This window comes from Ilyonectria robusta, assembly GCF_021365365.1.
Source record: "Ilyonectria robusta strain PMI_751 chromosome Unknown BGZ61scaffold_4, whole genome shotgun sequence".
Classification (NCBI taxonomy): domain Eukaryota; kingdom Fungi; phylum Ascomycota; class Sordariomycetes; order Hypocreales; family Nectriaceae; genus Ilyonectria; species Ilyonectria robusta.
The window spans coordinates 908,104-932,094 of record NW_025764438.1 but is presented as its reverse complement, the minus strand read 5'-3'; the positions used below and the strand labels follow the sequence as shown (position 1 = coordinate 932,094).

General features: G+C 56.9%; 8 protein-coding genes across 8 annotated transcripts; 5 read left to right on the top strand and 3 right to left on the bottom strand.

Annotated features, from left to right (window-relative positions):
- Positions 1-803: 803 nt before the first annotated feature.
- BGZ61DRAFT_528823 (uncharacterized protein) lies at positions 804-4,075 on the top strand (the record flags this gene model as incomplete). The annotated part of the gene is made up of 2 exons (XM_046253314.1): positions 804-1,948; positions 2,011-4,075. 2 exons carry the CDS (start codon positions 804-806, stop codon positions 4,073-4,075), a joined length of 3,210 nt encoding a protein of 1,069 aa, XP_046108337.1.
- A 446-nt stretch (positions 4,076-4,521) lies between these two features.
- On the bottom strand, positions 4,522-6,255 carry BGZ61DRAFT_345156 (WD40-repeat-containing domain protein; the record flags this gene model as incomplete). The annotated part of the gene is made up of 1 exon (XM_046239759.1): positions 4,522-6,255. The coding sequence occupies one exon, from the start codon at positions 6,253-6,255 to the stop codon at positions 4,522-4,524; it is 1,734 nt and encodes a 577-aa protein (XP_046108336.1).
- Positions 6,256-6,320: 65 nt separating this feature from the next.
- On the top strand, positions 6,321-7,717 carry BGZ61DRAFT_444821 (nucleophile aminohydrolase). The gene is made up of 4 exons (XM_046245004.1): positions 6,321-6,645; positions 6,710-6,867; positions 6,928-7,177; positions 7,274-7,717. Coding segments are annotated over exons 1-4 (612 nt in total). The 5' UTR covers positions 6,321-6,643; the 3' UTR covers positions 7,476-7,717.
- A 2,536-nt stretch (positions 7,718-10,253) lies between these two features.
- On the top strand, positions 10,254-12,453 carry BGZ61DRAFT_345215 (P-loop containing nucleoside triphosphate hydrolase protein; the record flags this gene model as incomplete). Its single annotated transcript, XM_046239765.1, has 2 exons — positions 10,254-10,507; positions 10,566-12,453. The coding sequence occupies 2 exons, from the start codon at positions 10,254-10,256 to the stop codon at positions 12,451-12,453; spliced, it is 2,142 nt and encodes a 713-aa protein (XP_046108334.1).
- Positions 12,454-13,337: 884 nt separating this feature from the next.
- On the bottom strand, positions 13,338-13,853 carry BGZ61DRAFT_444813 (uncharacterized protein). Its single transcript, XM_046245003.1, has one exon. It carries the CDS (start codon positions 13,604-13,606, stop codon positions 13,370-13,372), a length of 237 nt encoding a protein of 78 aa, XP_046108333.1. The 5' UTR covers positions 13,607-13,853; the 3' UTR covers positions 13,338-13,369.
- A 41-nt stretch (positions 13,854-13,894) lies between these two features.
- On the top strand, positions 13,895-16,641 carry BGZ61DRAFT_444811 (uncharacterized protein). The gene is made up of 3 exons (XM_046245002.1): positions 13,895-14,783; positions 14,851-16,040; positions 16,103-16,641. Exons 1-3 carry the CDS (start codon positions 14,381-14,383, stop codon positions 16,193-16,195), a joined length of 1,686 nt encoding a protein of 561 aa, XP_046108332.1. The 5' UTR covers positions 13,895-14,380; the 3' UTR covers positions 16,196-16,641.
- Positions 16,642-17,964: 1,323 nt separating this feature from the next.
- On the top strand, positions 17,965-20,955 carry BGZ61DRAFT_444809 (heterokaryon incompatibility protein-domain-containing protein). The gene has a single exon (XM_046245001.1). It carries the CDS (start codon positions 18,401-18,403, stop codon positions 20,690-20,692), a length of 2,292 nt encoding a protein of 763 aa, XP_046108331.1. The 5' UTR covers positions 17,965-18,400; the 3' UTR covers positions 20,693-20,955.
- A 219-nt stretch (positions 20,956-21,174) lies between these two features.
- BGZ61DRAFT_528817 (uncharacterized protein) lies at positions 21,175-23,834 on the bottom strand (the record flags this gene model as incomplete). The annotated part of the gene is made up of 2 exons (XM_046253313.1): positions 21,175-23,184; positions 23,244-23,834. 2 exons carry the CDS (start codon positions 23,832-23,834, stop codon positions 21,175-21,177), a joined length of 2,601 nt encoding a protein of 866 aa, XP_046108330.1.
- Between the last annotated feature and the right edge of the window lie 157 nt (positions 23,835-23,991).

Below are 23,991 nucleotides of genomic sequence, written 5' to 3'. Positions count from 1 at the left end.
GCCGTTGCACAAGAAGTTTGACACTCAACCTGCACCTCTCCCCCGGTGCCGGCGCAGCTGGCAGCGCTCTCCACTAAATTTTAGAGGCCGACCCCACTAGGCCCGGCGTTGCGATTCTTCGGAGCCTCAGTCTCAAAAGCAACTTCTACGGGCCCTGCGTTACCCCGGCCTTCTCGCCAACCACAAACCCTCCAGGCTTCGGTCTGGCATGCGCCCGACGACTCTCGTATCTCCCTGCTGCGGCATCTCGTCTCGCCTCGTCCCATTCCATCCATCTTCCGCGCCTCTGCGCTACCTTGACGAAACCTCGAGCCGCACACACCGATTCCTGGGCGCCGGGCAGCCTCCACAGACGACAAATCCAACAACCCGATCGAAACGGCCTCGCAGCAGCCACCCGCCCTCTCGATACCCAAAACCCCGCGATCCCTAGGCAGAAAGCTGGAGCGTCACGCTCACCCCCCGGCTTCGAAGGACGAGAGGAGGACCAAGGCTCCATGGGAGTGCGTGTGAACCCTCCCCGAACATCCACAGCTGCGATTCCGTTCTCGTTCTGACTCTGCAACGCCGCAGTCCACTCGCACGATACCACTCCGACGCCCACTCTTTTCCAGATTATGGGTAGGCTTGGCGAACGCACCCCAGCCTCGACTCTTCCACTAACACTCGTTGGAGCGCTCCGGGGGACATCATGTATAATCATAACTTACTAGTTGGTGTCCCATCTTCGCTGCGAACGGCTCACACGCTGACTTTTAGAGTAGAAGTCAATCAATGCCACCAGCGTTGGGCCTCGCAACTCAATGACCCGTCCACCGGGGGGCGGTCAAGCACGAGAAAATGGAGAGCATCGTTTCCGCCAGGCCCTTGAACCTACTGCTAAACGCCAAAAGCGTAGTCCGTCCGGCAGTGCTATACTATCAAAATTCTTTGTTAGTAAAAAGTCAAGCACGGAACCGCCCCACGATGTTATCGAAGACGATTCTGAAGGCGGATTCAACTCCGCGTCTAGACTCGAACATGGAGAAAGTTCAAGACGCGAGATTCATGATCTAACTCAGGATGGCTCCCAAGCCGACACCATCGACTTTGCAAGTACTACTAGTGCCGGGAAGCAATCTGCGTCGGCAGGTGTTGTGGAGTACAGATTGGCCAACCCAAGAAGTAAAACCAACCGTCGTGCACTGCGCAAGTCCCGAGCAGGAAAGACTGGTGTTAGTTCACGGGATAGCGATGACGCCCGTTCCTCTCGCGATCACCTCTCGCCCAGTGCTCACCAGGCTTCAAACCACATGTCTCATGAACCAGGTCAAGATACGCCGCTTTCCCATGTGACTTCTGATATCCTGGCACATTGCGACCAAGCCAACAGAGGCCAACCTGCCACGAAGCGCAAGCGTGTTCCGACGGTAAATATTGGCGGTTCCGAAGATGAGCTCGCTCAATCTGAGACACACATGTACGAACCGCGGACCAAAAAAAAGACAACCAACTTTACCGACGTGAACCGGAGATTCAAGAGCCGAGCGGATATACTACCAACCGCCTTTGTGTCTACGAAGTCGACTACTGAAGGACACAAATCACAGTCTAGCCCGCCCAGTCTACCAGACATTCTCGTTGCCAACGCTGCCTCTGGCAAGTTTGCATATTCTTCGGCATCTCAACCCGACCATAAAATCATGCTTCATTTGGAAGATTCGGTTGCTACGGTAATAAACGCGGCTGAGGGGCTAACTCGACGTCTACCATGGCTTGAGATTCAAAGGTCGAAGGTCAACAGAGTGTTTCATGCGGCAACACATAGTCCGTTTGTCGTCATCAAACGCTCTGCTGTGGACACTTTATCCCCAAATCTAGCATTGGAGTTCGGTGACAAAGACGGTGTAGTCTCTTTATTGGCGTGGCTCTCGCAACAACCCACCGAGACTATTGAAGAAAGGCCGGTGTAAGTTGAACTCCACCTTACTCTCATCCTAATCACATGCTACAAATACTAATGAATTTCAGTGAGGAACTCAAAAGGATGTTCAACAAGCACTTCGAAGAGTCTAGCGACTATGAAAAGCGCGCCCCGTCATTTACGGAGGCGAGACTCCAGCTCAGCAGTCCGGTTGAGCGAACCCAGCTCAAATTCCGGATCCCAGAAAACCTCAGAGATCCTTTTAACCCTCAATCAAAACGACCAGTTAAGAAACTCAAAGACAATATGCGGGAGTCTATCGCAGATGTGTCAGAAATCCCAGGACGGGAGAATGACGTCGTCTCCGTCGTGACTCGCAGTCAAGGGCCCGGAACCCGACGGACGAGGAGATCACCCCCTTTGCCTTTGTTGGAGATCGCCCCAAATCGCTGGACTGATAAAAACCCAGACTGGGACAAGAATTGGCACAGGTCCCTGGTATTTCCTGCAACTGGAAAGGATCGAGCGACGGTTGACAGAGATGACATCTCTCGTCTTGATGAGGGAGAATTTCTCAACGACAATCTTATCAGCTTCTACTTTCGATACCTGCAGACCAGACTTCAGGCAGAACGACCGGATGTACTTCAGAAAGTCCATTTCTTCAACACATTTTTCTTTGCGAAACTCAAACCGAGCCGAGGCAAAATCAACTATGAAGGTGTCAAGTCGTGGACTGCCAAGGTCGATTTGTTGTCGTACGACTACATTGTGGTCCCAGTCAATGAGAACATGCACTGGTATCTAGCAATCATCTACAATGCGCCCCGAATGCTCGCACATAGCCAGGGAAAAGAAGTCTCAGCTGACCCCGAAACGATCAATGTGGATCGGGTTGTCACAGGGGCCTCGCTGAGGACGTCACCCTTGGAGCAGGACTTGGACATTGCCGTGCTGGATAGCGAAGGGGCAAAAGAAGCGGCTAGAAGCCAGTCATCAATTGGAACCATCGACATCCTCCCTCAAAGCTCTGCAACCAAGTCACCCAACACAAGCGCAGTCAAGAATGGCAAGCGAAAGTCGGCGGGCGGCCTCCAGAAGTTCAGTTCGGAAGAACCCAAAATCATCACCCTTGACTCACTGGGGTCCTCACACTCGGTGACTTGCAAACACCTGAGAGACTACCTCGTTGAAGAGGCTAGACACAAAAAGAATGTCGAGCTCGCCAAGATTCCGGGTGGGATGACTGCGAAGAAGATCCCCGAGCAGGACAATCACTGCGACTGCGGTGTGTTCGTCCTTGGCTACATGGAGGAGTTCCTAAAAGATCCGGACGGCGCTGTCCGCAAACTTCTCCAGAAAGAGGATATGGGGTGGGATATCAACCCGTCTGAAATTCGTGCCAAGGTACGACGCCTTCTCTTTTCACTACAGCATGAGCAGGAGGACCGACTAGGAGCGGAGAAAGCGAGAAAGAGACAACGAAAGTTGGCGAAGGAGCCTAGTTCTTCAGGGCCATCGGCGTCACAATCCGGTCAGTCCTCGCCAAAAGAACCGCCGGAGAGCTCAAAGACACCGCAATCGAAGCGAGAAATCACGAGTCCGTTGGCGACCGGCATCAAGAGTCCAGCTGTCGCGGCTCTTCAACGGGTTATGAGCGCGACAACGTCGCCCAATATGAGCACGTCTCCCGACAGATTTCCCCAGCCTCGTAGTCTGATCATCGGCGAGGATCCCAAGTTCGTCGTGCCTCTGGACGATGACTCGAGTCTAGGTGCTAAGACCTCTGGCTCTGGCGAGGTTCTGCACTCGGCCCGCGAGTCACCGCAAGCAGCGTCACAAGTCCCAGTTGACTTGACAACTGCGGAGCCGGACGATGACACCAAGGCCACACCTATCAAGCGATCGATACCCAAATTTATTGCGAGGCTGTCGAGCTCGCCGTCCAACCGTCCCTCTACCTCCGAGCCTCGAGCGGTGAAACGAGATAGGTCGGAGTCTCCAGAGATCATACACGTCGAAAAGCGCCGTTCCCAAAAGTCCCCCTCCGCTCAACCGCGGGCCTTGACTCTGTCTCCAAAAGTTCTTCCATCCATCGAAAGCGACAAGCCAGCCGCCCATGGACCGCAATACGACGGAATCGACCGGTCATTCGACATTGCGTCCCGATGACGACTCTAAACTCGACTACCTTACGTCGAGGCATACGTCCATGATGTTTCTTCTCCAAAATACTGCGTGAATAAAGACGGCGCTTACTGTAAGCGATGTTTGACAACGAAATGACGGCGCGATGAGTTTCAGGCGTTAGGAGGATCTTGCATTGTTGCATCAGTGGATAACTAGAGAGGCTTGACGTGAGATGACATAGCTGTCTGGCCTTCCGGCGACTCTTGCCGAGAGAGCCGGCGCATTGTACGGCAATAAAACAACAAGAAATGAAATACCCATACCACATTCGTCTACTCTATTTTGACTCCGACTCTATAACTCATCCACGTAAGTAGAGCATGCGACCATCACGGAAGGAGTGGGGATGTAATGTTGGTGTGATGGTAGCATCAAGTGTGGTTCCCAGTTTTGGTCAAGTCTATTGGCTCCTTGTAATGATTATACGCTCATTCTTCATCCTCATTTTCCGAGCTCTCTTGCGCGCCATTCGCCGTCGGCTGCGATATCCTCGGAATCTCAAACACCAAACCGCCATTTCGTCCGCCCTTCACTCGCGGCTGCCACCTACCCAGCCGGTGCTGTAGTCCCACGGCTGCGACAACACACAGCCCGTCCTTGCCACGGTCGCCTCGCTCAAACACTGAGATGTCGTTGATGATGCCCTTAATGGGGCCCCGCGAGCCGTCGTCCGTGGACTGCTGCGGTGCCTCGCCTGGGGTGGCGAGGACGCCGACTGGTTCGATTTTTCTCCTATCCTCACTGAGCCGCCATACGCGGATGTGGCCATCCCAGCTACCGCTGAGGATAACGTCGGAGTAAGGGATGGTCTTGAGGGCGGTGATCCAGCGAGGGGTCGGGGGTGGGACGACCTTGGAGTCTGGGTTTTGCTCAGCAGAGGCCTCGTGGGGGTCGAGGGCTGGGTCGAGTCCGTGGGCGGCAGATTCAATATAGACGGGTTTCTTCTTCTGGACGCTCCAGAGGGCGATGGCGCCGTTGTCGCTGCCAGTGACGAAGAGGTCGTCGTCGATCATGGCGACACGGTCCATGCTTCCCTCGTGCAAGAGAGATCGCGGCTTAATGCCTGGCCGAGCCTTCTTGTCCACAGCACCACCACGAAACACGAGCTGCGTCTCCTCCGCAACCTTCCAAAGACGGGCGGTACGATCGCGAGCGCCGACACTGATGCAGCGCTCCTGCGCCAGGGCGTCGACGGCAACTACCTCATCCTGGTGACCGAAGAGGGTCTCAACGTATGCCATCTCATCCAGACTCCACACCTTGACCGTTCGGTCTTTAGAGCATGAGTACAGCTGGTTAGTTCCTCTCCGAAACACCAGGCCTGTGACGGCGTCTCTGTGGTGGGTGAAGATTTTGATAGGCTTAAGGGTTTCGGCGTCGTAGATGATGAGCTTGCGGTCTGCGCCGCCAGTGGCAACATACTTGCCGTCCGGTGAGGCGGCCACAGCCAAGATGTGATCGGTGTGTCTCTGGTAGTCCTTGTCTTGGGACTTGCTGGTGTTTCCTTTCAGCCACGTCTCCAATTCAGGCTGTTTTCTCGGGGGGGCCGGGGGCTTCTTGGGTTTTCGCTTCGTGGTCTGGGGGTATTGGTGTTGAGGCAGTTCTTGTGTCCTCCACTTTTGTACAATGAGATCTTTGGTTGTGGTGTAGATGAAGGGCGCGCAGGTGGCGATGGAGGTGACGGCGTTGGTGTTGCTTCGGAAAAAGGTGCGAGAGGCTTTGTCAAAGGCCAATTCGGAGGCCAATTGGCGATATACTCGTCCCTTGGTCTCGGCAACGTCTTCAATTAGTCGCTCGGCGATCAAATCTCGGTCAACGTCGGCCGCATCGAATCCAGCTTCGTCCACGTGCTCCTTGATGTTTTCGAGATAGCGCTCGGCGAGGCGCAATCTTCGCTCCGCGGCAGTCTCTTCCTCCTCTTCAGACTCATCCTCGTTCACCACCTCCTCCGCGATCGAGGCGTCATCGTGGCTCCCGTCATCCTCTGAGTCGCTGCCGGAGATGGACTCGTCTCGCTCGACTCGCTTCTTAGTGGGGCCGGCCGCCTTCGAAGAGCCTTTGGCGGCGGATTTTGAGGCAGCAAGTCTTTTCTTTGGAGGTTCTGGGGCCGCAGGTCGCTTGCGCTTCTTCTGGGCGCCGGGGACGGTGAAAAAGGACGACATGGTGGCAATGCCGCGAAGTTGGCTGCCTACTCCGACTTGATCGTCCCGCCGCTGGAGATAAATTTCTGGGCAGTCTGAAAAAAAAGTTCAGTACAGTGGGCCACGGAAAATCCAACTGGGTGCTTGGGCGTCGGCTCAGCGAATCAGAGTGCGGCGCCTGGGGGGAGGTTTTTCCGGCCTAGGCGGTAACACGCGGCACAACCCAGCAGCGGCTGCAGAGCTCCCGGAGTCCGTTGACGCGCATCGCTACAGCCTAACTGGAGCTTGCTTGGTTGCTGGACCTTCAAGCAGGCTCACCACAGACCACGACGACCATCAAGCCGACACAAACAACAACAACTCCTCCTCCACAACACCAAACGTCACCACAACCTGCACAATCGCCAAGATGTGAGCTTCTCCCGAGCTGCAGCTCTGGCTGCAACTACGACATCCGCTAACATTCCATGCACAGGGAGGTATTGCTGGGAATCACCGGCAAGGATTTCACCATCATTGCAGCTTCCAAGGCTGCGATGCGAGGCGCCACGGTCCTCAAAACGTCCGATGACAAGACGAGAGCACTCAACAAACACACGTTGATGGCGTTCTCCGGAGAGGCGGGCGACACAGGTACTTGACGCCCCAACGACGCCAGCGCCCCCTCCAGACTTATGACTTACTTGCCCGCAGTGCAATTCGCCGAGTACATCCAACGAAATGCCCAACTCTATTCGATGCGCAACGAGTCTGACCTGTCGCCCTCTGCCTTGGCCAACTTCGTCCGCGGAGAGCTTGCCACGAGCTTGCGATCCCGCAAGCCCTACAATGTCAACCTCCTGATGGGCGGTGTTGACCCCATCACTGGCAAGCCTTCGCTGTACTGGTTGGACTACCTAGCGTCGCTCGCCGATGTTCCCTATGCTGCGCATGGATACGCACAGTAAGTTGTCCCTTGCCTGGAGATGTTTGAGAGTGGGGAGCTGGCGAGGGGTACCGTTTTGGTAGAACCAGGATGAGGACTAACATGGCATGACAGATACTACTGCCTGTCGATTCTGGACAAGCACCATCACCCCGATATCACGCTCGGACAGGGTATCAAGCTCCTGACGATGTGCACGGATGAGCTGAAGAGACGGTTACCGATTGACTTCAAGGGCATGGTGGTCAAGGCGGTCAAGGCCGACGGCATCGTCGACATAGAATTCGATGATGACAAGGTGGTGAAGAGTGCTTAAAGCATGAACAACAGATAGAGGCGACATGACTTTGTACTACTAGATGAGCTGGGGGCTAATGTTCGCAATAAAGTCGATATCCTCCAGGGCGGTCAAATAAGCACTCACGTGATCAGCTGAACTGTCCTTTGCCTATCAGAAAGGATGTTGAGACTTAGAAGGGACTTTAACCACTCGGGTTTCGTTTCCGTGCTTTTGTTCCTGCAGGGCGGCTGCCCCGGGCATGCTGTCTGAGACCTCGCAGGCCATCGTGGCCCGAGGAGTCGGGTTGAACTAGAGATGAACTGCATCCGACACAAAAGACATGCGGCGCCTAGAAGGTGGGTATCGTCCTCGGAGACGATGGGTACGGGCAAACCCGAGAAATGCTTAACTTATGGAGTGTGGCGACCCACTACCTATTGTCCTCTTGGTGTCTGGTGCACCTTCTACAGGTTGTTACATGGTAGTTTTGTCCCAACCCAGTGTCATATCACTTCAAAGCCAGCAAGACAGCAACGGGTTAGTTCAAGTATCTGAGGCGCAGGCCAGACTCGTTGGGTCCGAGAACGGTGGTCAGACGGCGTGCACAGGGCTGATGCAGGCCCTGGGCTGAGGCGTTGCGTCAGAGGAGATGCAATGCATGGCTGACTTAGGGAGGCCTGGGCAATCTCGATGTTATGTGCTGCAACCCAGCGCGGCTCGATATGTACACTGTGCCTGGTGTCAAAGCCATGCGCCTGGTTCCTTTTTTTGCCGGAGAAAGATGGGTTGTTGGATATTTTTGCCGTCGTCCGGGCAAGTATGTTGGCTTTCCAAACGGCCATGGTATCTTTCGGTGCGCCCGAGGCCAAGATGTTCTAGGTTTGAGAGTAGTTATCTTGAGCATGTGTGAAAACATGTGTGGGTGGTCTCATGTCGGAATCAACACAAAACGGTACTCGGGTCATGGGTTCGACGACGAGCGCCTGACACATGTTGGGTGACAGAGAGTTAACATCGAAAGTTATCCAGGCAGACGGGCATGCGGCATGGCAAGGCGTTTTGCCTCGGCGTCATCGGCTGACGGAAATGTGGAGGAAGCATCCATGTCGGAAGTCGTGGATGTCCGTTCGCTGCTGGCGCCTTCTAGACCGCGGCGGAAGAAGATTTTATGTCGTGGTGGCACTGTATCACAGAAGTACAAGGGCGCGTTGGTCGGTATTCCGTATCTCGATACGTGTGCAAGTTCTCCCGCTTATCGGAGATTTCGTCATCTATCGATTGGGATGCCGTGTTGAACCTGGTCTTTGATCCCTGTAGTTCTAGGTCGAGGTCGGCGCCTCATGGCTGCCCGGCCATTGTTTTCGTGACAGGTTAAGAGACCTCGGCCTCGTACTTGGACTCCCTTTACAGAGACTTTGTCGGCCAGAGGCGACTGAGTCAGTTGTTGGTTATCTTCCAGCGCAATTGCTACCTGTGTCAGTGGGTTGGTACCTGCTTGCTGAGAGTTGTACACCGCAGCCGCACCCCTCCCTGCGTCTGCCTCGTGTAAAACAACTCGCCTCCCCTATAAGATCCTCTCTAAATCGCCCGCTTAGGCAGTAGGTCAGTACCTAATAAAGGGGTCTAGGCTGCGCTGCCTACCAAACCCCGGCATCCACTTGCAACTGTTTTCTCCCGTCTTTGCCAACGTGTTTTCTATCCATTGCCCTCTTTCAAACTGTTTAACTCCCGTTTGCCTTGGGACAACATCTCAATTAACCCTTGTATAAACTAGCCTCGACATAGACTGCGGCCAGTGCAGATCTACTGATTACCCAGCACCGGCCCCAGGGAGGCCCCTTCATCCCAGCAAACTCAGAGGTACCCTTCAAGTATCTCTGCCCGAGTCCACTTCTTCTGTGCTCCACCATCATCTTTCGTTCTCCCACTAACTATCCCGGGCCCGCACCCACTATTGTCGTCATACCAGAATCCCCTACAACCAACTGCCTGGCAAAGCAGTGGATGCCCAAGCCTTCACCTCCGCTTCAATCCCAAAATTCCCATCTGCCCCTTGGGTCTTCGTACGCGTAGTGACTCTCTCTGCTCTAAAAAGCCTGCGCCTCCCCTCCCCAGCCATGCCAGGGCACTGTGTGACAGCAAAAGCAGCTTGAACCTATTCGCTGGCCCCTCCGCCACAAAGTCCACTGGAGCCTGTTGTAAGCCCGCTGGGTTGTCCACAAACGTCACTGGCCCCAGGCGGTGGCCAAAAGATACTTGGCGGATACCTCACCGCCGCTCCACCCACTCACGGGCTTGCCTCCCCCTCCATTCCCTCGCACTCGCCTTCACCGCAGCAGGCGCGCCCCCCAAAAATTCTGACCCGGCTACAGAACGCGCTAGCCTCTTCTGACACAGATCAAACCAATTTTTTCCCACTCTTCTTTGGCCTCTTCTGTCCCTTTTCTTCCTCCCACAACAACCCTCACCCTCTCACCCTCACCTCACAAACTCCCATCCCCCCTCATCCTCGTCTTATCCCCAAGACATTTCGTCTTTCCTTGGTCTTTCTTTGAAGATTCTGCGTGTTCTTCGAAGGGAGCTGCAAGCACCGACTTTGTTTGTGCCTGAAAAGTTTTTGGAAGCGTCGGTCTTCCACTTCTTTCTCTTTCTACATTTCCTGTCTCTCTCGTCGGACGGGAATTCATTCTTGTCACTCTCGTTCATTCTCGAGCGTGATTCCTCATCGATCGACTTGTGTCGTCCTCGTGTCTTGAAGACCTGGTTCTCCCTTTGACCATCGACTCGAATCCGAATCCTCGACCCCGTGCAATCATGGCCGACCAACTCAACATGGGTGCCCTCAACCTTGGGCCCGAAGGCGCCCCAGGTGCTTCTGCCCCTGGTGGACGATCCTACATCCCGCCTCACATGCGATCCCGCCCCGGTGGTCCTCCTGTCAACGGTACTGGACCTGCTCCCGGTCCTACTCCCGCTGATGCTGCTGCGGCTGGTGCCGGTCCTCTTCCTGGTGCTCCTGGTCCTGGACCCCAGGGACCTAACGGCCTTGGAAACAGTGCCTGGGCTAAGTGAGTGATGCCTCTCCCCCTACGGTCTTATCAGCAGGTAGCTAACCTCTCCCAACAGCCAGAACTACGGTGCTCGCCAGTCCAACTGGAGCAACGACGTCCCTACCTACAATAACAACGCTCCCAGCGCCGGCGGTCGTGGTGGCAGTTGGGGCGGCCGAGGTGGTGGTTACTCCCGCGGCGGTGGTAACTTCGAGGGCGGCGGTGGTCACGCTGGCGGTGGCGGTGGCGGCAACTACACTGCCCGTGGCTCCGGTGACGGACAGTGGCGCGATGGAAAGCACGTTCCCGGCCCTGCTAACCCCCGTGTCGAGCGCGAGCTCTTCGGTACCCCCGACGATCCTTCCAAGCAACACACCGGTATCAACTTCGAGAAGTACGACGACATCCCTGTCGAGGCTTCTGGCACAGATGTCCCCGAGGCCGTCACCCAGTTCTCCACACCTCCCCTGGATGAGCACCTTTGCCGCAACATCGAGCTGGCTCACTACAAGGTCCCCACCCCTGTCCAGAAGTACTCTATCCCCATTGTCATGGGCGGTCGTGATCTCATGGCTTGTGCCCAGACTGGTTCTGGAAAGACTGGTGGTTTTCTCTTCCCCATCCTCTCGCAGGCATTCATCAACGGCCCTTCTGCCGTCCCCGCCGGCGCCGCCGGTCAGTTTGGCCGTCAGCGCAAGGCTTATCCCACTTCCCTGATTCTCGCTCCCACCCGAGAACTTGTCTCCCAAATCTACGAGGAGTCCCGAAAGTTTGCCTACCGATCTTGGGTCCGACCTTGCGTCGTCTACGGTGGTGCCGATATTGGTTCTCAGCTCCGACAGATTGAGCGTGGCTGCGATCTTCTCGTTGCTACCCCCGGTCGATTGGTCGATCTCATAGAGCGAGGTCGCATCTCCCTCTGCAACATCAAGTACCTTGTCCTTGACGAGGCCGATCGCATGCTTGACATGGGTTTCGAGCCCCAAATTCGCCGCATTGTTGAGGGCGAGGATATGCCCGGTGTTCAGGACCGCCAGACTCTGATGTTCTCGGCCACCTTCCCCCGCGACATCCAGATGCTTGCCCGCGATTTCCTCAAGGATTACGTCTTCCTTTCCGTTGGTCGTGTCGGTTCCACTTCTGAGAACATTACTCAGAAGGTTGAGTACGTCGAGGACGTCGACAAGCGCTCCGTGCTGCTTGATATCCTCCACACCCACGCTGGTGGCTTGACCCTCATTTTCGTCGAGACCAAGCGCATGGCCGACTCTCTCTCCGATTTCCTCATCAACCAGAGTTTCCCTGCCACTTCTATTCACGGAGACCGAACTCAGCGCGAGCGTGAGCGTGCCCTGGAGTTCTTCCGCAACGGTCGTTGCCCCATCCTGGTCGCTACTGCGGTCGCTGCTCGTGGTCTCGATATTCCCAACGTCACCCACGTTGTCAACTACGATCTTCCCACCGACATTGACGATTACGTCCACCGAATTGGTCGTACTGGTCGTGCTGGCAACACTGGTATTGCCACTGCCTTCTTCAACCGTGGCAACCGTGGCGTCGTCCGCGAGCTCCTCGAGCTTCTCAAGGAGGCCAACCAGGAGGTTCCCGCTTTCCTCGAGACTATTGCCCGTGAGTCGTCCTTCGGCGGCGGTGGCCGTGGTGGCGGCCGCTCTCGTGGTGGAGGTGGCCGAGGTGGTAGTGCCAACCGTGATTTCCGCAAGTTCGGCGGTGGTGGTGGTGGCGGCTTCGGCGGCGGTGGTGGTGGCTTCAACGGTCCTTCTGGCGGATCTGGTGGCTACGGCGGCTCCGGCGGTGGCTACGGCGGTGCTCCTCAGGGCGGCTCCGGCGGCTACAGCTCCGGCGGCGGTGGCGGCTATGGTGGTGGTGGTGGTGGCTACGGCGGCGGCGGTGGTGGTAGCTACGGCAACCCCGGCGGCCCCGGTGGCCAGTCCTCTTGGTGGTAAACAACACATCCACCGAAGAAATGACATACCCGTGAGGTGTGTTATCGATGCTGTCGGGCGGACGCCGAGCAACAGCATCACCCGTTTTTTTTTCCTTTTTCGACACTTTGTTTGCTTTGATTTCAACGTTACTCTGGACGCACGAATCTGAATTTGGACGACACGGCGGCATCATGACCTGCGAAGAAGTACGGATTGCCTCTTCTATGACTGGCACGAAGCAGTATTCGGTCCCAGGGCATTCACGAAGCATGTGATAGATTGCGTTTCTTTTGATTTCGGCACACTCCTCGCTTGATACCCTTAGACCGAGATTTGGGGAACTGGAAGACGTTGGCAGAACGTGGTGTTTAATGGATCTAGATTCACTGGATCTGGACACGGCATCACGAGTATCATGTTTCTGCGGTCTACCTGGGGTTCCCCCAACCCCGAGGGCATTTTTCTCGCTTTCACGATAGAGGGTCATGCCATCGCCGTGCAACATAGACAAAAGTGGATTTCTCGGTTCTCTGGTCAGCAATCGCCCGGCGGTCCCCCGAGGGAATGGGGACCGGTGGGAGGGCGATGAACAAGGCTAGGAACATTGATGATGGTCAACAGAACGGTTTTCTCTGTTTTTACACAATGCGGAGAGCACGAGCGCGGCCGCGCGACGCCACAGGTTATGGATTTTTGGTTTGGGCGGCACGGCATGAAACAAAAGGCTCTTGCTCTTGGCAGGACATTGGGACATGGACATTGACGAAGGCTTGGACTTGGCCAAAAAGGGCGCCGAGTCCCGAGGCTTCTGAAGACGGGGACCATGACTCTAAAAAAAGGAGAGGTCATGGACTCAGTTCCCGTGGTAGGACAGATAACCAGACTGGACTGAGGAGTCCAAGAAAAAAAACGCATTTGCACTCTAATATTTGGTTCATGATTGTGATGAGTGTGGTGTGATGTGAATTGGCGTGATTGCCGACTGAAAGGGTTTGACACGGCAGTGAAGTTTGTATGCATGGTTTATTGCGTGGCAAGGTTCCGTTCCGTTGGACGGGAGCGGCTGAGGCGGGGGACGGACCGTACCAGCAACTTGTTGGCGCTGACTTGGCAGCAGCAACAAACACCCCACCAGAGCTGACGACATTGCAGGGAGGAGGAGCATGGGCATGGAGAACGGGTATGAAGTACGGTGGCTAAGTAGACTAATAAACTAACCAGTGTAGAATGGGAAGTGCAGTACGTGACGAACAAATGGAAACAGGACTGGTGGCTCTCGGGTATCGAGAGAATTCCATGGGATTCGTGTCGTCGGAGAAATGTGGATGGGAATGGAAATGGAAAGATGGGAAATATTCCGAGAAGGGCTTTCCCGGCGCTGATGCCGAGGGTGGATGCCGGTATGTAACTACCTACTGGAGGTAACTGCGCTGTCACTGCCACCACTATCGGTAGTTGATGGAACTTCAGTTGAGGTAGCCCGCAGGCGCCGGTTTTCTTGTACTCTTGTACTCTGTGTATTCTGTGCACCTAGGTATTCTGCATTCTCTGCGTGGCAACTTTCCGCTCCAGCTCAGCCCCCCCCCCATATCGCACCCGTGGGCTACCCCACCAGCCGCATGCCGTGGCCTCTTGGCCCTCTTTTGGTGGTGCTGCATCCCGGGTCGGTGTTTCCCCCGCCCGAAACTCACCCACGTCGCCAACTTTCCACGCGTCGGTCGACTCCTGCAGCTCTCTCAGCTTCTTCAGCTTTCTCGGCCTTCTTTTCTTCCTCGCACACGTGCATCGTGCGAGCGAGAGACGCCCACACTTCTCTTCGTCTGCTTCCTCAGCGTCCTCTAAATAAAGCCTACCCACATCGAAGCCGACCCTCCGACCTCCGACCTCTCCGACCCCCCCCAACCCCGACCGATCCTGAAAGTCAGCCGCGGGCACTAACCCAACCATGGGTCTCATCGAAACCATCGACGAGAGCCTCTCCAGCTTGGCTGGCCAGTGGAATCCCTACTCGACCGGCCTCCTGACTCTGCTCTTCGCTCTCGTTTCCTACCGCGTGCTCACCACCCGCGAGCCCGATGTCCACCCCATGCTGCTGGCCCGGCAGGCCGTTCCGTCTCCCGTCCGGAACGAGGGCGAAAGCCCCGTCTACAGGTCTCAGGCCGCCCCTCACGGCATGCCCCTCAACCCCGGTCTGAACGTCAAGGATGCCGGCGCCTCCAAGTGGTCGCGCGGCCGCGATGGCGACTTGAGAGATGTCTGGCGCAGGGTCGTCCAAGGTGGCGACGACGGCGTCACGGGAAAGATCCAGACCGTCCTGGGAAAACAAGTCGTTGTCGACCACAAGCTACGTACGATACAGCCGCGGCTCCAATGGCCTCTATCGCTCTGCTCTTTGGTGAAGCTAACATGACACAGAGGACATTACCCGCCAGATCAACCTCATCGGACAGCACATTGCCGACCAGGGTGGTATCCGGGTCGCCATCTATCTGCCCAACTCCGTCGAACTCCTTGCAACGCTCTTCGCCTGCAGCTTCTACTCGAACCTAACCACCGTCCTGGTCCCCTTCAACGTCACTGATGACGAGCTTGTTTCCATGCTCCGCCGCTCCGCCGTCGACACTTTGATTACCGCCCCCGGCGCATTCCCCTTCGATGCCGTCATCAAGGCATACCCATCTCTGCGCCAGCTCATCTGGGTTACGGATGAAGGCAGTAGCCACATGGATTGGAATGAGGTCCCCGAGGGCACCGGCAGCAGCATCAACGTTGCCACCTGGCAGGATATCCTGAGAGATGCCCCCGTCGAGGCTGGACTCGAGCTTCCCAACCTTGATCCCGAGCACGCTCCCATGGACATTGTGACCTTTTGGCAGACCAAGCCCGGCCAGATGGAGGAGATGGTGCGCTTCAACCAGGCAAACATGGTGTCCGCCATTGCCGCACAGCTTGCTGCCATCCCCGTCAAGGAGCGCATCAATCCATCCGACCTGTTCCTCCCCGCCGACTCGCTTGCCAATGTCCACACTCTGGTCCTCACTCTGGCCGCAATGTACTCGAATGCATCAATCGCCCTGAACTCTGTTGCTGGACAGTCACCAGATATCGTCGTCGCAACTCAGGGTGTTGCACCGACCATCATCGTCGCCAGCCCCCAGACGCTCCTTGTCTCACACGCCGAATCGATGAGGAGGCTAAGCTCTCCTCTGGCCAAGGCCTCGCACGCCCTCTCGACGCGTTCTCTGACCCAGGAAGGCATCATGTCCGGCTCGAACCCTCTGTCTGCCTTCGCTTCTGGCGCATCCCCAACCATCGGCACAACCCCAGGAAAGCTCCGCCTCGTCTACACGGCCGAGCGAGCGGGTGCCGATACGCCTCATCTCTCAGCCAGTGTCCTCTCCGATCTTCGTATTTTCACGGGTGCGAGACTCGTTTACGCGCTGACGGCGGCCAAGGTTGCTGGAGCGATCACCCAGACTGCATTTTATGACTACCGACTTTGCGACGATGGCAATGGTCATTTCGGCTCACCCTTGACGAGCGTCGAGGTGTTCTTGAAGGACGAAGGGCCGCACCAGACTACAGATGAGAAGATCGAAGGAAAGGTAAGTTTCCTGATGTGAATGGGTCTCTGGTGTACAAGACGGGATGCTAACCTGTGGCATAGATTGTGGTGAAGGGCCCCTGTGTTGCTGGGGGAGTGGCCAACATTGGTGTTGCTGGAAGGATTCGCAACGACAACACGCTGGCTTATGCTTGAAGACATACAATCAATACCCCTGAGGACCGTTCACATGATGATAGATATGCGCGGATAGGAGAATTGCTGATGACCTTTTATTGGTGAATAATGAATGGGATATTTCATTTACCCTGTGTGGTTGATGTTTTCTTGCCGTCGCTGTGCAATGTAAAGTGTTGAGCAGGGTTGTCAATGAAGGGACACGAATAAGGCCCGGGTCGCATAGGGCTGTGGCTGTTCTCGGTAGCTGAAACAAGGTGTAGCGAGCGCGTGGTTGACAGCTGCATGTGAGCGATGGTGTAAACTCTGATGTGGGAGATGACATGTTCGAAAGTTCCATGGGTGAAAGAATCAGTTAGTGCTTTCGCCCCCACAGAGACGATAAATTTGGTCTAGACCAGACGGCACTTCATAATCAGCTCCTCATTACCCGCTGGCTAGGTATTCTAAAGCGAGCTATAGCCCTTCAATCCCAATGAATATGTCGAGGGTCACGCGACCAGTGGATAAAGGTTTGCGGCTGTGACCCACGTCGGTCATGTACCTACCCTAGAGTTCAGCCCAGGAAAATAGGGGAGCACTCGACCCCTGAATCGACGGAGCCAGCCACTTCCGGGGTACAGTATATGGCGCGCTGGGTACCTCTCCTGTGCCAATGGAAGGGAACTTTGGTGGAAGGGGGGACCATGCCTAGACACTGATGACGGGCACGGGAGGCTCGGATGGAGATTTTACCAAAGTGTAATAGATATCCCAGACTGCTACAGTGGTACTAACGACGTAACTTAGGTGCGGCTCAGCTGGATTCCGCCACTGGGCTGAAGGCTGGTGGACTAATTGTTCCATCATGGTGGTGAATCATGACTCGTAGATTCTGCTACGGCGGCTAGAGTCAAGTCAATGGATTCTGTCTCGGCTGGACGAGAACTGGGATGTATAGTACAAGACCACGTGGATACGGCTGGGATGGTTTGCAAATCCGGCTGCGCTAGGGCCTGGGAGTTTGTCTGCAGCGAGCGTCGAGAAGACAGCGTTGCAGAGAGAGAGAGAGAGAGGCGTGGAGAGAGGCGTGGAGAGAGGCGTGGAGAGAGGCGTGGAGAGAGGCGTGGAGAGAGGCGTGGAGAGAGGCGTGGAGAGAGGCGTGGAGAGAGAAAGAGAGGATGCGAGAGGGTGTCGTACAGGGCGTACCGTAGCAACACACGCTACTCGCACAGTCGCATCGCGGTGGGCTTCAGGCCTCAACCCCCCTGCGAGCGGCGCTGATCCCTGGCTGTCGTCTGCTCCGGCCGCAGCACCGTGCACCGTGCACCGAGCCAGCGGGAGCGCGTGGCAGCTCCCGGGGCATGATTCCCCTCCCCCTGGCTGGTGTCACCAGGATCGAGGGGTAATTTTCCAGGGGACCTGACATTTGCGCCGCCATTGTCAGGGAAGCATAGAACGTACTACGACGTAGTACTGGCACCCCCGAAAAGAGCGCCCTGCAGCAACAGCAGGTTCACCCGCGTGACGTGATGGGCACGCCAGATACTGACGACAAAGGGACGTCCGTGGCACCGAGGGGCCGGATGCCCGCTATTCCATGTTCGCCCCGGCGGATGAATGCAGACTAGGCGGGAGTCGAGACTGTGATTAATTTCACGTCTAGCGTAGTGAGCGGGCTCAATTAATTGCCTTGGCCAGCACCGAACCGGTACAAGCAGAAAGGGGACACGGCCGAAGTCAGAGCGCCGAGACTTGGGGTAGCAACGCACCTCGAGTAGGTAGGTACCTACTTCATACCTCCAGGCGTCCCACGGGTGGCATCTGATCCGCCATATTTCCAACAATAGGGGACTCTTCTGCCCAGTCAGTGCCACCAGCCCACTAGCCCACCCCCCAAAGCGGACCCCGGTACGACTACAACACACCACCGCCTCCCGCCTCGCACTCTTTTTCGGGTCCATACCAACCGACGACTCCAACCCAGACAAGCCCAGACAAGCCCAGACAAACAAAACCACACAAACCACAGCCGCAACGAAACACATAATCCTCCCCGATCGCCATGAACTTGCCCTAGGAGAGAGAGAGAGAGAACGCCCGCCTTCTCCGCAACCAGTCCTGGACGGACGAATCCCCTCGCGCCTCCCCGTGCCGCCGTCTGCATTGCGCCTACAACGATCTGACGACCGTCCTCCATCACCAGTCCTCAGTCCTGCAGTCCCTCGGCGAAGAGGCGAGGAGATGAGCCTGAATGACCGCCCCGCGGCCACCGCGACCGCCAAGCCAGCCGGCCGCGTCCCCGGCATGAAGAAGTTCTCGCGACTCTTCGCCTTCACGCGCCTGAGCCGCGGCCGCCCCGACACCGTCCCCGAATGGGACCTCGCTGCCGAGTCGACTCGAGAGGCCTCGCCCGACCTGCACCAGCTCTCCTCGCGCCGCCGCCGGGGCGAGGGTCAGCCAAAGCGACCGGCTCGCAATGGCCTCAGCCGCCTCGTCGTCGACACCGAACACCCGCCGTGCGCCGTCTGCGACACCATCGACTTCCCCCGTTTGCTCAAGTGGCGCCCCGGCGAGCCGCGTCCTTGGATCCCTCTCGCTCACACCCTCGCCGGGGACTCGGCCTGCCCCTACTGCATCTTCTTCCAGGCCTTGGTCGGCGCCGAGCCCGACCTGACGCGCAAGTTCACGCCGTACCTGCGCATTCGCCAGGCCTTTGAGCGCCTCGGGGTGGGGGAGAAGCATGAGCTGGGCGGGGCCGTGCTGTTCGAGGTCACCACAAAAAGCAAGGTGCTACCATGGGGTTACATTGTACCTGTCATCGAAAACACCGACGACTTGGCAGGGTATCGCGAGGCGACGCCGGCAATTCGGGGGAGGGTCATCACACCAAAGCTCGATCCCGCCCTGCCAAGGACCTGGATCGACTTCTGCATGGCCAATCACTCCAAGACAACATGTGCGTCTCCGGGACGGCCAATCCGCGGCCTGAAGCTCCTCGACTGTCGCGACATGGAAATCCTCTTCGTCGATGACCTCATGGCCGAGGCCGTCGAGTACGTCACTCTCAGCTACGTCCGGGGCGGTTCTGAGGAGCTGCCAGCGCCTAATGGAGTCCTTCCTGGGGTTCTGCCGACAGAGTTGCCTCCGCTGATCGCCGACGCTATGGCTGTAACTCAATCTCTGGGCTTTCGATATCTCTGGGTGGATCAGTATTGCTTCCCACAGTACAACGGGAGCGAGCGCCGGCGCCAATTGGATCGGATGGGGGACATTTACGCGCGCTCTGCGCTGACCCTCATCGTCGCCGCTGGAGAGAGCGTCTCGGACGGTATCCCCGGTGTTAGCGTCCCCCGCGAGGAGCAGCTGTCCCTCCAGACCGAAGCCGGCCACTTCACCACCTCACTCACTCGCCCCGACGTCGAAGTAGCCAGCTCGCGATGGGCGTCCCGCGGCTGGACCTACCAGGAGGGCCTCCTCTCACGCCGCCGCCTCGTCTTCACCCCCTCCCAGACTTACTTCCAGTGCCAGCACCTCCACTGCCACGAAACCATTTCATATCCTCTCCAAACGCAGCCCACCCTCAACCTCGGCCGCGTCTTCCCATCCGCCGGCGCCGGCACCCAGGCAAAGGACTTCAAGGCCCAGGTGAATGGCTACATGAGCCGCGAAGTCACATATCCCGAGGACCGACTAGACGCCTTCAGGGGTGTGCTGGACCGCTACGCCCACATGGATCCTGCCGTGGACAATCTCCTCGGCCTGCCTCTATATCATCCCCAAGACTTTAAGAACGTGCCCTCCGTCACCAGGACAGACCGCCTGGCGATGGGCCTCGGATGGAAGCACGAGCACGTTGGCGAGGCGGACGTCTTGGCTCACTCCATGTTCCTCCATGGGCCGTTCCCCTCATGGACGTGGCTTGCTTGGAAGCAACGCCCCGACTTCCCCGGCTACGGCCCCTCCTTTAACCTGTACGAAGTCTGCGACGATGGCGCTCTCATCGACAACGTCACCGCCTCGCCTAACCTCGAAATATCCATCGGCTTCAAGGACCTCTCGGTCCTCTCCTGGGAGGAAGAGGGCGACGCCATTGCCGCCAAGACCAGCTCCATCAGCTTCCTCCGCCTCAAGTCGCACTGCTTTGATATCCACCTCAACAAAGACACCGACGGCACCATCAAGGTCTCGGAAGACCTTGATCTCCGCGACCCCTACCCCTCTGCCATCGCCGCCTTCCTTCTCCGGGCTGCCTACAACATGCCCGACAACGAGCCACCCGCTGGTGACCACGAGCTTGTGGGCATCATCCTTGCCGGTCGGGACTGGAAGAATGACGAGTCGTTTGAGTCGGCCAGCGTGCTCATCTGCGGCCGACGCAACTGGGTCCCCGATGGCGAGCTTGTGCGCCTGGGTACATTGGAGCTGGGAGCTGGTGGCCTGCTAGGCATAGATGACGAGACCGCCGTGATCAAGGGCGCGATGAATGACGATCGGAGGCTGGATGTGCAGTTGCGGGAGCTTGACATTTACTAAAACATCTCACGGCCATACACAAAACACACATACGCACGAAAGGACGCACATATATCTTCATGTCCATGTACATCTTATATACCTTTATAATTATACTTGGATAGACCGGGGATGGATAAGGGGACGGACGACGGACTGATGAATTAACCGGACGAACGGCTGGGGTGGGTGTTTTTCTGTTTTTGGGCCTGGCTTTCTCTAGATACCATGTACCATAGCATATGTGGATAGCATTTCTACGGCATTAGAATTTAAAATTTTGGGGGGTATCGTTCATGTCTGTCTGTTGATTATCCTGTGTGTCTTGTGTGCTGTGTCGAAGTCATCGTGGGAAAGGGGGGCCTGCCCCTGATATTTCATGCTGAAAGGTATGAAACCGCCTTGAAGGACTTCTCAAACAGCCTCCGATCCAAAATATTGCTCCCCTCCGCTGTAACCCTCGTGATCTTGTATGTTCATAGCTCGCTACCTAACTCGGTCATTCACTCCCCCATCTCCAAGATGGCCCGTCTTGTCAGGTCCTCCTGCACCCACCCAACGATTCGACTTCCAACGTCGCCCACCAACCGCTCGTAATGCGGCCCGGCCATGAACAACCCGCAGTGGGCGCCGACCTCGTCGACGTCGGCCATGAAGATGTCGACCCACGTGCGGTCGCGCGCGGTGCCGCCGGCCGCAGTGGGGACCGGGTCGGGCAGGTTGCAGAACTTCCGGAGTTTGCGGGGCTTGGCCTCCGGGACGGGAGCGCTTGGCGGGGTGACGGAGGAGGAGGAGGAGGCAATGCTACGGAGCGTCATCTCTGGGAGGGCTACGGTTGGCGGTGTTGGAGAGGATGTAGACGACGTTATGTCGCGCTTAATGGGAGGAGGAGGTTCGCTGGCGGGTTGCTGCTGGCGAATCTGTTCGTATTGCAGACGAAGAGCTTCTTGTTCCATTCGGAGGGCTTCTTGTTGGAGGCGGTGCTTTTCTTTGACTTCGTGTGATTCCTGGCGCTCCGCTTCCTTGCGAGCCGCCTTCTCCTCTCGCTCCGCCTTCTCCTCTCGCTCCGCCTCCTTTAAAGCGTCCTTTTCCAGCTTCTCGGCCTCCTTAAGCGCCTCCTTAGCCAGCTTCTCAGCGGCCTTGAGAGCCTTCTTGCGCCTCTTGTCGATGATCTTCTCACGCTCACGGACTGCCTTTGTGCGGTCCTTGACGGCCTGGTCGTATGCGCGCTGGAGACGCTTGGCCTCGCGCTCGGCTTGCTTCCGAGCGTCCTTGTCGGTGTAGAGGCTCAGGTCCGGGAGGTCTGGTTGGGTGGGCTCGTTGGGGACGGGGGCCAGGTCGAGCTCAAAGTCTTGATCTATGGAGGGCCGGGTATGCGTGGTGATGGAGTCTCGGGGTTCCGAGTGGGTGGAATCATCGATGGGAGCGGGCTGGTCTTTGAAGGTGTACTCGTTCATGTGGCTAGGCTCCTCTATAGGGCTAGGCTCTTCCATGGGAGTTGGGTCGAGAAATTGCATAGAGAGGCCGTCCATGTCCGAGCACAGGGGGGAGACGCCGTCCTCGTTTGTAGCATTCTCAAAGCCTCGCGATTCTGGAGCTTTATAGTCAGAGCTCTGACCGGGGGGCGGGTAAATGGCTAATGATTTGCCCTTTTGGTCGTGGTCCTCGATAGTGATGCTAGGCCTGGGGCTGTGAAAGTTGGGTTTGAGATGTGCTTCCTCATCTGTCTCCAACAGGGGAGGCGACTTTGGTCCTAGGGAATTATTTTCGTCCGTTGGCGTCTCGTTATGGAATCCGTCTATCTGGGAAGAAACTCCTGTCTCTACTTCCTCATCGGAAGAGTCTGTCTCGGGCGTTCCAGGCTTGGGCGTTTTCGGTCGGCCGGTACATAACGTGTAGTAATTCACAAATCGTACCCTTGTCGTCGGGCCACGAGGGTCCTTGCCTGGACCAAACGGTTGCAGCTCGTCGACGTCCTCCAGCGCACGGAGGCGACAGTATCTCGCCTCTAGCCCCGTCAGATCCGCAAGGCAGCTTCCAAACTCAAGGTAGGAGCCCATGTGCTTGACGGCCGCCTGGATGAGACCCTCGGAGCGGTACTTGGAGGCGAAGTGCAGCATGCGGCGGACGAAGGGCTGCTCGCGGAAGGCGGCGTCGTTGAAGAATGGCTGGTTGAAGAAGGGGTCGGCTGGCGCAAATGCAGAAGGGGCCGAGGATGAGGTTGAAGAGATACTTGGTGCGTATCCCGCCAGAGAGGACTGAGAAGGTGTGAGATTCACGGACGAGGTTCCCGGACTTGCGACTGAGGTTCTGGAGCTGTTGAGTGCCTCCAGATGGTATGTGCTGGTGTTATCTGGGGCTGGTGGTTCCTGGGGCTGAGGAGCCGGCTTGAAGAGACTCTGGATGCCAGAGACAATAATACCTGGGTGGAGACCGAGGAAAGGACAGTCGAGGGAGACATGGCCGAGGATGCGGTGCTTGAATTGTTGTTGACCATATGGGTTATAATCCGGCTGCCGGTGAATTAGTTGTGTTTGTGCCTGAGAGAATAAGAATAACACGCTCAACTCACCATGAGGATGACATCCGCAGCCAGGATGCCACCCATAGAATGACCAACAAGGATGACGTCGGTATTTGGGGATTCGTGAGGCGCTATCCAGGTACTGAAGTTGTCCCGGGCGACGTCGACAGAACGATACGTCTTGTAGCGCGGGTAGATCTTGGAGTGGATAACATGGGAGTCAACTAGCATGTTCGTCAAGAGGGCGTGGACATGGGCAGGAAACGAGCGGAATGATTGGTCATTGCCGAGGAAGCCATGGAGATAGATGACGAGGAGGGTGCGACGGCCACGAGGATCGGCCACGGAGGAAGCCGACAGCGACGGAGACGGGGAGTAGGAGTCGCCGGGGAGGAGAGACTGAGTGGAGGATGAGCGGGGATCGGAGCCGAGCCATACTCCGGAGGTGAGAGAGGAGGAGCCCGGAGCGGGAGACGGAGGCGGAAGCGGAACTTTCCCGTCTAGGAGAGAGGAGGTTATCGGAGGTTGCGACGGGGCCGAGGCCGGGGCCGGGGTCGGGGATGACGACGGGGACGCGAAGGATGCCCGTGGATGTGGCTCTACCTCATATGGGGGCGGTGGCGTCGGCGGGAATCCCATGATGAAATGAATATGAGATATCTGGTTCAGGTGAGGGGGTGGTGAACACGGAGAAAGCTCTCCGGTGGCCGTGGAGGAGAAGTCTTTCCCTTGCGCGCCCAGTCGCCAACACTCACTACTTGCAGATACAGCGAGAAACGACGGTGAGTGAATGCGT

Bases quoted from the DNA above. Each gene is read 5' to 3' on its own strand.
- BGZ61DRAFT_444821 (XM_046245004.1), top strand. The intron at 6,868-6,927 runs GTACTTGACGCC...ACTTGCCCGCAG, and splicing joins CGGAGAGGCGGGCGACACAG to TGCAATTCGCCGAGTACATC. The intron at 7,178-7,273 runs GTAAGTTGTCCC...ATGGCATGACAG, and splicing joins GCTGCGCATGGATACGCACA to ATACTACTGCCTGTCGATTC.
- BGZ61DRAFT_444813 (XM_046245003.1), bottom strand. From the start codon at position 13,606: ATGCCCATGCTCCTCCTCCCTGCAATGTCGTCAGCTCTGGTGGGGTGT.
- BGZ61DRAFT_444811 (XM_046245002.1), top strand. From the start codon at position 14,381: ATGGGTCTCATCGAAACCATCGACGAGAGCCTCTCCAGCTTGGCTGGC. The intron at 14,784-14,850 runs GTACGATACAGC...AACATGACACAG, and splicing joins CGTTGTCGACCACAAGCTAC to AGGACATTACCCGCCAGATC. The intron at 16,041-16,102 runs GTAAGTTTCCTG...CCTGTGGCATAG, and splicing joins ATGAGAAGATCGAAGGAAAG to ATTGTGGTGAAGGGCCCCTG.
- BGZ61DRAFT_444809 (XM_046245001.1), top strand. From the start codon at position 18,401: ATGAGCCTGAATGACCGCCCCGCGGCCACCGCGACCGCCAAGCCAGCC.